General features: G+C 34.5%; 1 protein-coding gene across 1 annotated transcript in view; it reads right to left on the bottom strand.

The window, feature by feature from the left end:
- Positions 1-13584, bottom strand: part of LOC125678292 (roquin-2-like) — a 75344-nt gene that overhangs the window by 17508 nt on the left and 44252 nt on the right. Inside the window, exons 15-16 of the mRNA XM_056155420.1 lie at positions 9652-9793; positions 3453-3604 (exon numbers count right to left, since the gene is read on the bottom strand). Coding sequence (XP_056011395.1) covers positions 3453-3604; positions 9652-9793 — 294 coding nt within the window. The remainder of the gene's footprint in view (positions 1-3452; positions 3605-9651; positions 9794-13584) is intronic.

The following is a 13584-nucleotide window of genomic DNA, read 5'->3' as shown; positions in this document are numbered from 1 at the left end:
TATATGAATATACAGTGGAACCCCGTTATTACGTTTTCCATTTTGTCACGATAAAATAACGTAATACCGGGGGCAACGCAATAAACGTTCCCAGTGAAATCCATTAAAAATATCATTTGGAAATTGTATATCGTCCGTTGGTACTCCGTGAAGTGGAGTGTGGATATAGCTTTACTGTTTCTTTGTTTAAAAGACTATGATACTTTGTTTTATTTACATCTTATCTTTAATGTCCGTAATTCTTCATGTTCTTATCCCTTTTCTTTATTTCGGTGTAGGATACATAAGGATGTTTTGATAAACGTTGCTTTTTCTGCATTCGTTTGGACCGCCATTTTGTTCAACTTTAAACAATGTGTTCATGTAAATTTCTCTCAATAACTCGTTCCGATTCGTATTCAACATTCGTATTAAAAAAATAACAAAACATCGTTTTTATTAAGTTCTCTAATTACACAATACACAACACAATAAAAAAATCCCACCCAAAAAACAACAAAACTATAGACACAAAACGCACACGATACCCAACACTTACACACTTTTCTCACCAACGATAAACACGGAGAACAATTTAAGCGCAATCCACATAAAAAAATATATAATGATGCACGAAGATTTCATTTATAACGCTAAATGATGGCACTAAAATCACGTGCGCATCAAGGGATTTTAAAATATTTACTGAGGTAAATGCCGTGCAAGAATCGGCCGATAACACAGGACAGTTTGATTGGTGTAGGTATGGACAAGATTTACGAACACCAAAGCCGCATGTCCAAACAAAAGACAAAAAGACAATTTCTTAATTGAACACCTTTAGTCACCTATGTCCAAGCAGTTACCCAAGCGGTTGTAACATTGCTATGATAAATCTTGTCTTTTATGTTTGGTACCAAAGCTGTCAATGAATAGAGTTTTAATAGCGAAGGTAATCACACTATGCTGAACACGCAGGTGGTTGAGAAATTATTTCTTTGATTATCAAAATATGAAAAATGAAGTAAATTTCATAGAGTACAATTTCTAAATAAACATTATTTAATTGTTTATCACTGGCTTCAATACGGGGTATTCACCTGTATTGACGTCGCTAGATCTATCGAAACGTGATCAGTCAAGCGTCTCTAATCCCCAAACAGACCAGGAAATTTACATGGTGACTGCATGGGGCAGCCAAGGTGTGAATGGCTTATTATTTTGAGAATCACTATTGAATAATTAGAGGTTTATTACGTTTTTGTCGGAATTTTTACAACGTAATACCGAGTCCCGGCATTTTAGGACAACGTAATAACGAGGTCTATTTTATATAGGTTTGTTAAGAAATGGTTTTGTGCTTTGAAATTCCAACGTAATATGTGGACTAACGTAATAAAGGGGGAAAGTAACGGGGTTCCACTGTATATCTTTTATTCCAGCTTTAACCTATACAGGCATTGGCGAAGCTGGGGTTTCAAAGATCTTTTCCACATACCAATTCTTACTCCAAGAAATTTGAAGAGAGAGAGAGAGAGAGAGAGAGAGAGAGAGAGAGAGAGAGAGACTGTCCCTGCTCTAGAGTCACTGGCAAGAAATTCCTGTGAAAAAGCCTTACAATTGGAGGCACATCAATCAAGGTTTATATTATTTCATAGTTACTCAATTTTGTGCATTAGTTCACTTCATCATCGCAAGCCACAGATTTTGTGTTTATTCTATTTCCACATAGAGAAAATAGAATGGAGACCAAACCCGTGGCTTGCGACAGTGCGTTAACTTCTGAGGGTATGTCAAACAGCCTTTACTGATTTGATGCTTGAATGTAAATGATATATAATATATATAAGTAATTATATGAATGCATTTATATCAGGTATGTAAAATGTATGGACAATTTATTGCATTATTGGTAAAAAGAGACAAATACATACTGCGGCACTCTTGTTTACAATAAAAATTATAGAATTTTATAAATTTCATGTCAAATGTTGACACGATATGAATTTGTTTTCAGTGAAAGTGGATTGGTACTCTCTTATGATGCTGGGTGGCAAAAGCGAGGAAGTGGTAGAAACTACAATAGTACAGTTGAAGACTGTAGATATCTCCAGAAAGTTGTTGAGCATCACAATATTGACTCATTTTATCTTCAGTATAGTTTTACTATGAAGTACATCATTGATATCATAAAGCAGATGGAAACTTCCAAAAAAAAATCTACATACTCTTATGCCATTAGTTGAAAATCACATTATTTCTGAAAGCATGTGTAAAAAGATATCTTTTTCAGGACTAGGTTTCAAACATCTGCAGATAGCACATCAGAGAAGAGGCTATGATGGGATACACAGCTTATTTACAGAGAATTTTCAGGGCAAGCCCAGGATTACAAAGCGCACATCTATCATTACTGCTGTGTCCAAATTCATGGAAGAGAGATAACTCTACATTCTGAAAATTGATGTCATATTGATTTCAGTCATTATCTTTTATATTTTACTGGATACAATGCAATTTATTTTTATTTTTGTAATCCTTTCACCTAATGGATATTTTGTTTAGGCAGTAAACAAGTCAACATACAGTATATGAAATACAATTTGATGAAACTGAGATAACTCTTTTTGTTTTCTATTATTTACTGTATACGTAATGATCAATTATCTCATAAGATCACCTGGATACAATGGTAAATAATTATCAATTCTTTGTCATAATAACAAGTACGTAAGAAAAGCTTCACAATAATGGTAAAAAAATACATCTTCATTTTTTTGCACCTGAGGGACGGAGTACCTTAATGCGCATTAGTTTACTTCGCATTAAATATTACCACTGTGTGAACGCTATTTAATTCGAATTAATTTAATGCGCATTATTTTACTTCGCATCAAATTTGATGTGAAGTAAAGTTTAATGCGCATCCATGTGAACGAGGCATAAGTTGGGGATGTTTACGCCATCTATAAAAGAGCATGAAATATCCAAACATACTTGATATAAAATAAAATGAGTAGAAATTACTTTCATTCCTTATAATTATTTAGAAAAATGAATTTGATATCATTTTATTAACAATCATTTAAAAAATATGAATGCTTATAATGAGGCGCAATATTGCCATCACAACAAAATGGATCAAAATGCATTGTGATTTCAATTCTAGGATGTCATATTGTGATGTCAATCCTAGGATGTCATATTGTGATGTCAATCCTAGGATGTCATATAGTGATGTCAATTCTAGGATGTCATATTGACTTAACGGCATCTTTATTTATGTTTATAAGATAGAAAGGACCTTGATAACAAATGAACCAATCAAATTTTGATTTACAATTAAATTATATACATATAAATAGTATACAGCTGATTATGGGAACACAAAAGAATTCCATTGTTTGATGTGTGAAGGCAGCTTCACTAGTTTTACCATCAAACTGCATCCAATGAATGAAATAAAGTCTTACTTGTCGTAACACTCAGTAGAAATGTCCTGGAGATTGTATCCAGGCAGGTTGACTTCATTCGTTTTCTTGACCTTAGTTTCCTGTGGAAAGGCAGTTGTCTGAGGTCGCCGAACGGGAGTGATGGCCGTTACTGGGGTCACCGTAGACAAACCCTGAAACACAAACATATCTCATTGTGCAATGACACTCACAATTTCAGACATTAAAGGATTTAAATCTAAATGATATGGAGAACACATGTATTTTATGTGTCCACATTATGGGGGTGGGGTGGTATATGCACAGCTGTAAATCAAACGGATTTTATCTACCACATCAAGATGCTTTTGAATTCAGTAAACACACAATAGGTGCAGTTTAATCGTTACCAGATTCAATGTCTATTAAAAACATGTCAACTGTTGACTGCTTTGATGGTTTTATTGATGGTTTCTGGGAGTCGATGAAACATTGTCAAATTTCAATAAAACCTAGCTCTTTTTCCTGATTATCTCCAACAGTCCTCCTTTTCACGTCAATTTTCCAGAATTCAGTAAAATAATTTGAAATTTCTTGCTGTGAATGCTTTGGATTGGCTTCATGGTATCTAATGGTTTCCAGTTTTTGTTTTATATCCAAGATAACACACTTAAATTTCGGCGTGTTCGCCACACAGATTTCAAAAACAAGACTACAGATTTGAACTAAATAATTATAATTTACGTGTGTATGTGTGTGGGGGGATGGCGGTGTATGGCTGATGGCAGTGTGTGGGGAGATGGCGGTGTGTGTGTGTGGGGGGGGGGGGATGGCTGATGGCGGTGTGTGGGGGATTGCGGTATATGTATGTGGGGGGATGGCGTGTTCGGCTGATGGCGGTATGTGGGGGATGGCGGTGTTCGACTGATGGCGGTGTGTGGGGGGATGGCAGTGTGTGGCTGATGGCAGTGTGTGGGGGGATGGCGGTGTGTGGCGGATGGCAGTGTTTGGCGGATGGCGTTATAATGGGGTTTTACATAGCAAGGAAAACGGGACTTTGAACTTTTTTGGTGATATGCGAAGGTGGCATTATAACGGGGGCAATATAGCAAGGGACCACTGTAACTTGCACTTGCAACAATATCCATGCTCTATTAACCTTAAAATGTAGTGCTGCAAGAAATGGCTGGGAAAGTCTTTGCCCTATCTGCCGAATAGACCAATATAAGCATTTTTCTGAGACAAGAGGCCTACAGGCCTTATCGGTCACCTGAGTACTAGTTAAAAGTATCACTAGTATCATGGGCTAAAAATCTAGAAAAAATTTCCTGTTCTGAAAATATCTGAGCTAAATTCTAAAATTCAGCAACAGTATAAAACAAGATGTGTTAGCAGTTTTTACCCCACCCCTAGGCCCCAGGGGTGCAGGAGTCCTGAAAGTTACAATCTATGTCCTCCTTGTCCCAAAGATGCTTCAAACCAAATTTGAAAGGAATTGGAATGGTAGTTATCAAGAAGAAGTTAAAAATATCTATTGTTCACAAATAACTGACCATTTTGGCACCACCCTGATACCAAAACCCCTACCCCTGGGATCATAAAAATTACAATTTTGGTAAAGGACTATCTGTTCTTTCTAGATATCCATTTAGTATAAACAGCACTAAAGAAGATGTTATTTAAGTGTTTTACACATTAACACTATATACCAAGTTTGGTCCTACCCTGGGGTCAGAACCCCTACCCCGGGGATCATGAAATTTACAATTTTGGTAGAGGCCTTCCTGCTATACATCACTATGCATTTAGTTTTTCTTACACATGTGTGGTTGTAAAGAAGATTTTTGAAATTTGGCAGTTTTTGCTCTGCCCCAAGGCCCAAGATGTACAAGAATTCTGAACTTTGTTATCAAGAAGTAAAAAATGTGCAATTGTTAACGCATGACACCGAACACAGACCAATTGCAATAGGTCACCTGAGTTTACTTAAGATAAGCCTTTTGCCCTATATTTTACATCAACCTTATGGTATACGTACATTGTATATCAATGTGACAAAAAAGTATCCCCATACATGAGATTTTAAAATAGTCTTCCTATGTACAGTGGAGCCTTGTTAAGCCAGACACTTTGGTTCCCAGCAAAATCTTCCGGATAAATGAAGCGTCTGGATAACTGAATCGCATATTTTCTATCAATACATAAGTAACCAATCTGCTTACTTTATTGATGCATAGTGAATTAAACACATTCTATCATTGGATTTAACCATTTGCATTAGTAAATAGATTATAATAATGTTAACATTTACATGCATTTCAAAGCATTAAAATTGAAACAAATGTGTGCAGTGTATTTGCCCATGCTTACATTTTACATGTATATTAGCACTACAAATAAATATCATATTATGGCATGATGTTTAATTTATTAATACTATTAGGCTATTGATCAAGACTATAAAATAATATGCTACAGATTTATTCACAAAATTCAATACTACACGCAATACAGATCTTATGTGCAAAAATTGGCAATACAATCTCTCGATCAGCATGCGCTATCTAACTGACATATCATCACACACCACCTGGTGTTGACAGGGTACAGATAATCGCTTCAATTAGACAGTTTGGCTTGTATTCTTTATAATTTACGCCTTGCTAAAATTGACCGACACAGACCTTCCCTCAACAAAATTATCGTCCGGATTAACGGTACAATTTTCAATGCATTATAACGTTTTGTAGTAAATAGTGACCGTCCGGATCCGGAACACGAATTTCCAGATTAATGAAGCAAAATAACGTATAAAAATTCCGTTCCCTAGAAAAATCGTCCGGAAGGTGAAGCGTCCGGATTACTGAGGCTCCACTGTATCTATGTACCTTCCCTAGTCCTGGTTTTAACACACTTCAATCTATTATAAAGACATTTTCTTACGAGTTTTGGTTTTTCAGTCTCAAGATGGTTTTTAAAAACACTTTATCCTATTTTCACAATTTTTCAAAATCATCTTCCCTTAGAAAATGCTTTGCAAAAAGTTTAGTTGAAATTGGTCTAGTGATTTTTGTAAAGAAGTCAAAAATGGGAAATGTTAATTACAGACACCAGAAAGTAGAGATAATTTGTTCAGAGAAATTTATCTAACAATGACAAACCTAGAAACACACAGGGAGCACATGACCATAGGAAAATACAAACTAATGAATAGGATGTTACCATATCCCACCACTGCTTACTTAATCAGGGTTGTCACCAACGCAAGAATCTGCATCCTAGATGCAGAAAATTCATTTGGAACGCAAAGTTTCTCCGACATGGCGAGTCCCGCGGACGCGTCAGTGATGGTCACGGACTCCGAGCATAAATCATAATTTTTTTTAGAAGCCCTGATATTGTGTATTAATTAAAACTCGTAGTAGGAGAAAATCTAGGTAAAACATTACGCTCTAGTGAACCGAGATAATATCACCGAGTTCACAGTGTCCCAATCCGACTTGTTTGTTTAGCGTCAGTCAATTAGGTGCAAATTAGAATATAATATTCAAAAGATAATTTGATAACATGCAAAATGAAGAATGTTTGCCACTGGCAATTATTTACTTTTATTTCTTTTTATTTATTTGTTTGTTTTACGAATCGGGATCTATATTGAAATATAAATGTTTATCTTCCGGTAGCCATTTATTGGAATCGAAAGTAGCGTAGTTTGTAAACTTGATAGATTTTTCACATCGTCAGCAAAACTAGTATGCATCTATTTAATCACAATAATAATTTGATTAAAATGCTATTCACTATCAAATTGGGTTGTTGTGATGATAGGAGATTCGGGGAAATAATTCTGTTGGTGTGGACAATTAGGCCAAGTCATGAATGATTTTAAAAAAATAAGTCTTTAAAATCGATGTTTTGTACTGTTTTCATTTTAATTGTCTTATATAAAAAAGACTCAGGGCTGTTCCATTAAAACATATGAGGTACCCGGGGAAGGCACTTTAAAATTTGGGTAACCACCCATAGAAGCATAAAAATGTAATGAGGGACCACTCACAGAAGCAATTTTAGATAGTGCGGCACCACCCATAGAAGTGAAATAAATGTGAAATACACTTTTTCTATAAATTCAATATGTATGAATGACTATTTATAACCCCTGAATAGAGGTCTATTTTCAGATGTTCCCAAGCATGATAGTAAAGAGAAGAGTATCTTGGGTTTCATCACCATTTAAATAACTGGCCATCAATGAAGCTTGATCATAGAACCATCAATTTATTTTATCAAGACTGTCTTTCTTAAACACGATGAACTAAATCAATTTTATAAGTCTACCTGTTCATAAAAAGCCTAGTATTGTAAATGTTCAAAAACAATTATTAGGCCACAGTTTTTTAATTTATTGATTTACGGATTTTAAAAATAAAATTTAGGGTCGGTCGGGAGAAAATTTTTTTTAAAATAAAATAAACATTTTTAATATTTATCGTTTCATTTTCAATAAATCATTAACATTATTTCGTGAGTACAAATAAACAAAACATGTATTTTAAAAATATTAGATAAAAAATTCTTTAGAGTGACTAGTACATTAATATGAATTTTTGAAAAAAAATGCAATTTCAAATTCAGTGTATAACTATATACATGTATCTATGTTACACTTTGGTAGAACATAAGTCGAGAATGTGTAAGGTCATATCTCTTTGATGTATCCAATATTTATATAATGTTGTTCAGTAATTTTGCTGTATTATGCTCAATAAAGATTTTACATTAACAAATTGTAAACATAAAGAAAAAAAATTAATATAAGCACTAAATTACAATTGTATGTAGTAATTCCAATTTTAGTTTCAAAATGTTTATACCCCCATGAAATAATTTTTAACCCCATTTTCTCCACATAGACATGCCCATGGAATTATCTACCATCTTTTTGAAAGAAAAGTTTCTTGTTTTTCATTTTTATTTGATACTCAAATTTTTTCCACCACTACACAAGGTATACTAATTTAAGAGAAACATGCATACCTTTCTGAGTTTTATCCGGTCATATTTTTTACAGGCGTTCATCATAATATCAAAAGCATCTAACAATTTCTCCCACTGTTAGAACTATTCCCTGTTAGGATTTTTGACGGCAGAGATGCACGTACATGTATTCAAAATACATTTATTATGACAGTCACTAGTTAGAATAATCTAACTGTGTCTCGGTACAGGTCCTCACCACACTCAAACCGGGTCCGTAGGACATTATCACTTTAACGATAGAACATCCAATCTAGTAAAGTCGCTAACAACTGTACCTTCCTCTCATCTTTAAACACCCAAATAGCACTGCATTTTGTGTTATGTTAGCAGCAAGAATACCGCCAATTGTATGAGAAATATTTATTTCTATCAATTCCTTTTTTTCGTAATGAAATGTCATCTCAGCATGTTTCGTCGCCAAGAATGATATAGGTATCGTTACTGTCATCGTTAGTGGCCATATCTGTTTACATGGTTTTTAAAAATACGGAACAAAGATATTTCACAAAACGAATAGTGATTACCAAATACAAATCAATACGTTTGTATTTCACGATTTTCTATTCGTAAAATTGAAAATGCATTTTATTTTTATTTTCGATTTGACATGTTGGGTAGAATCGGCAGAATTAAAAAAAACCCGTTTCAATGGACCACGAGCACGTTTCGTTTTCCATTTTGGACAAGGGAGATAATCCTAATTTCCGGTCGCTATAATTTTAGAGTCAAACCGGAAACGATAACCGGATCGCGGAACCTCATCGACCGAGATAAAATGAAGACAGAAAACGGCGTTTGTTTCACATTCTACTTTCAACCCTTCCCTTCTCTTGTTGCATTCCTCTCAGTTTCGGTAAAAAAAAAATAAAGATTTTATCAAAACAACCACCCACAGATGCAGTTTTCTGGCAGTAGGTACCCACCATAGATGCAATTTTCTACCAATGACAAGCACCCATAGATTTTTTTTAAATTGCCGTCCCCGGGTACCTCATATGTTTTAATGGAACAGCCCTCATTAGATATTCATGGGACTCATCAAATTTTCATGGGACTCATCAAATTTTCGTGGGACTCAAGCTGCTTATAAACCACAAGTCCGGGACTCGTCTTCAATAATTTCTAGAGACAACCCTGTTAATGACATTAAAATGAATCTTCTGAATGCATTCACAAACTATTGTTAATCAGAGCTTGTTACCTGGTTGGCAGTGGCCTGGACTGGGTCAGTTGACTTGAATTTTGTTTTGGAGGACCTGGAAATTGGTCCAAACTTGGAGACAATTGGAGGATCAAATGGAATCTCCTCATCTGTCTTGTCCGAACAAACAGAAATACTACTCCTACAAAACACAGTAAAATACAGAGACGTACATGGGCAGTCACTAGAATTCAAAACCAAGGCCGCTGTTTTGCCGGCATTCACTAGAATTCAAAACCCAGGTCACTGTTTTGCCGGCACAATTGCTAATAAAACTAATATTCACATAAATCAGATGGCTCATGTGGTATTTTTCAAGTAAACACGTAATTACATGCAAAATTTTTAATTTCATTATTAATGTTTCTTTCTGTATTAAAAGGTTGAAAGAGAAAATTGAGTTATTCCCCATTTCAATAAGCTGATAAAATTTATTAATGCATTGACTTTCAATTTTAATGCAGTGGTACCTAAAAAACTAAAGTCTATTTTTTTATGCCGAAATGATAACTTAAGAATCGTAATTTATATGTGTCAGCTAGAATTTTATATTAAACACAAAGTTTTGTAAAATCAGCAATTGTACTTTATATATGTAAAGTTTTGACACACGTTTGCAGGACCAATTAATTGTAAATTGAAAAAATAAAACTGCCCTCACTATTCAAGACAACAACAAACGAATAGAAAATTTAATAAAACTGCCCTCACTATTCAAGACAACAACAAACGAATAGAAAACTTGCTGACCGTCTGTTGCAGGTAAGTGTCTTAGATGACAATAGAGACAGCAAGGCAGCATTCTTTTCATTCTTTGTCAACGAAAAATTAAATATAGTGAATAATCTCATAATTCCTACATAGTAGTGCAAACACGGATGCCTGGAAACACCAGAGGTGGGATTAAGTGCCTAGGAGGAAGGACAAAAGGTGAAGAAAATTAAACCCTGCAAGTGAAAAAAAGAGTTTTTGGGGCATATTTCTTGTCGGGCATATTTCTTGTTGGAGTGACCTCTGCACTGTCACCTTTAGGCATTAGAGGACTGATCTTGAAGCTCATTCTGTAGAATATTAAACATACTTTTTCTTGATGAAGAGTGTGCATTGATAAAGTGGTTCATAATTTTTTAGTGATATTTTTGTCCTACAACCCCCTCCCCTCTCCTGAGAAACATTCCTCAAAATTTCCAGCCGATGAAAGGATATGCAGGTGATAATGGATTTAATCCATTTATCAACTTCAGAGTACATGTGCGAATAATCCGAGTAGTGTTTATTTTTGGATGACTGATCACAAGATATGAATATGTGCAACTGTGTAAATGATGTGTTCTTGGCCATCTGGCTACCGTCAACAAGAATTTCAGGCAATGTGATTTGTGTTGGATTTAAGGTAGTGATTGCATGGGTCATTGAAAATTAATCAATCTATGAATTTTTTTGATTTTTACATATTTACTAGTTGACAGTATCTGTAACTCATTATGAAAGTACCATATATGGTTTTCACGGAAATTGTGACGCTACGGTTGTCATAGTAACCCCTCTTGCCAACTTTCCGTAATAAATGGTACAGGTACTTCAGATGGTGTTTAAAAATTACACAAAAGAGGTAAGTGATACAAATTATATATCAAATTGAAGTTAAAACCTTAAATAATACATAATTTGTATCAATATGTCCATTTATTTTCATATAAAATAGAAACAGGCCTGCTTATGAGCAATTTCACAATTTTTAGAAGGCAATTATTCACCAAAGCAGACATATTTTCACCCCCTGAGCAATAAATGACCAATGAATTCTTCTTATTCTTACATATGTTTTAACATATGCTAGTAAAAAATTTTCCTGAAAGTATCAATATTGGTTTTCAGGTTTACTATGGCACTATGATCGCTATAGTTACCCCTCCCCCTCCTTACATTTAAATGCTGCAGGTGATAATTACAATAAACATGCATCTTACATGTATTTATTTTAACTCATATCAAAACTATAAAATATTTTGATGTTTATTACTGAATTTATTCCACATAAAATGATAGTACTGGTGCTTTGGAGATGTTATTACTTTCTGTTTGAAATTACTTGTATATTCATGCTCTGGAAATGTATGTTAAAAACGCGGGAAATATAATCCATCCGATGTAAACTGTGCATTATGACATCGATACCTGCAACGTTTTTATTTTTTTCTCCTTTAAAACCAAGCAATTATTAAACAACAAAACTTTCTTATATTATAAGAAATAACTGAACTAATTGAGAAAAAGATATTAAAGGGGCTGATTCAAGATTTCCCCCCAAATTTTGTTTTTCTCTTTAAATGATCAAAATCTACAGTCCAATATGTTTAGGGTTGTTCCAGAAATGATCAAATGGGGGGCGGCGGCAAACGATATTTTTTTGTGTGGTTGGTCGTATTTTTTCATATTTATTTGGTCTGTGGTTGGACTGTTAAAAAAATGTTTATTATGGGTAGTGGGTAGTTTCTATTGTTTTTTAATTTTGTGCCACGTGGGTGTTGAGTTTTTATTGCCGCTCTTGTCGTGTTGGTTACAAAACGTTAGAGGAAAAATTGAAAACGTGCTTTCGAAATGCTGCTTTCGAAATCGGAAGTAACATAGAACTTTTCGAGTTGTCGCTCTTTGTAGCGCATAACTTTCTATTTCCATTATGGCACTCTTCAAATTAGAGGCGCGTTTAGTAGGGTCCCTTGGGACGTGATGGCAGTGAACTCTGTAGATTATTACAGTTTACAGTGCATCGATCTTGGGAATATTTTGAAATCAATAGGTAATCCGTTTTCTAATAAAAATAGGCAAACCTTGGTTGATTTATGCGAGGGTACCAATAATAATAATAACTAGACACTCATTACTAGTAATGAGTAGGTCTTCCGTTAGACCACTTCCGGTAAATAGCTTTCTATTCCTACGAAAACCATTTAAATGTATCAGAAAATGTGCCTTAACAATCAATGAGAAATGTATTATCGAATTTTTTACTCCTTTCTCGTAACGTCCGGTGACGACCGGAAGTACTATTCAGATGCGTTTTCCTATAAATGACAGCGACTCTTTACTGTCTATATACCCTGATAATTTCACGTCTCTATCTGAAAGAGTTCTCAACAAAAAGAAGTACACTAAAGAAAGAAAAAGTAGTAGGTTACTACCGACCGGAAGTCAATTTTGAAAAACAAAATTATCAAAACCTTAGAAGTTGATACTTTTATTAAGACATGTGAAAATCATATGAAAGACTTCAAATATAAGCGAGATTTATGGGGACAAAGAGACGAAAAGTAAAAAGGTATTTTATCAAGAAACCGGAAGTAGTCGTTTTGACTACCGACAGAGTCAATATTCTTTTGACACTTTGAAAGAGAGTTAATAAACTAATATAGGTTTCAATTTAAAGGAAAAAGGTTGAAATTTGCGATTCTTTCCATCACTTCCGGTGACGACAAGAAGTGACGGTCGACATGTTCAACCTTCTACTGCACGCTTACAAACGGAGATTGATCATCCCTGAATATTTGATGAACCTACGTTTTCCAAGAAAAATGCTGGACAAAATTCCTTTTGAGAAACTGAAAATCGGCCATATTTTCCGACCGGAAGTGAATTTTGTAAAAACAAAAATAATTATAGCAAGGTCATTTCATAAGATATTATTCCTGAAAATTTCAAGAAAATATATCCAGCCATCTCTGAGAAATCACTCGAAGAAATCGGAAAATCGACATTTTTTCGAATACTTGCGGTATAGACCGGAAGTGACAGACAAAAAAATTGAATGTATGTGTACAATGGACTAATGTTAGTTGATCAACTCTACAAGTTTCAAGCGTCTATCTATAATCATTATTGAGAAACTGAAAAAACAAGGTTTGAATATGTCCACCCCATATCTCACGACCGGAA

The sequence above is a fragment of the Ostrea edulis genome, chromosome 2, assembly GCF_947568905.1.
Source record: "Ostrea edulis chromosome 2, xbOstEdul1.1, whole genome shotgun sequence".
Lineage (NCBI taxonomy): Eukaryota > Metazoa > Mollusca > Bivalvia > Ostreida > Ostreidae > Ostrea > Ostrea edulis.
Note: the sequence above shows the minus strand (reverse complement) of the source record. Positions and strands in the feature narration are given on the sequence as shown.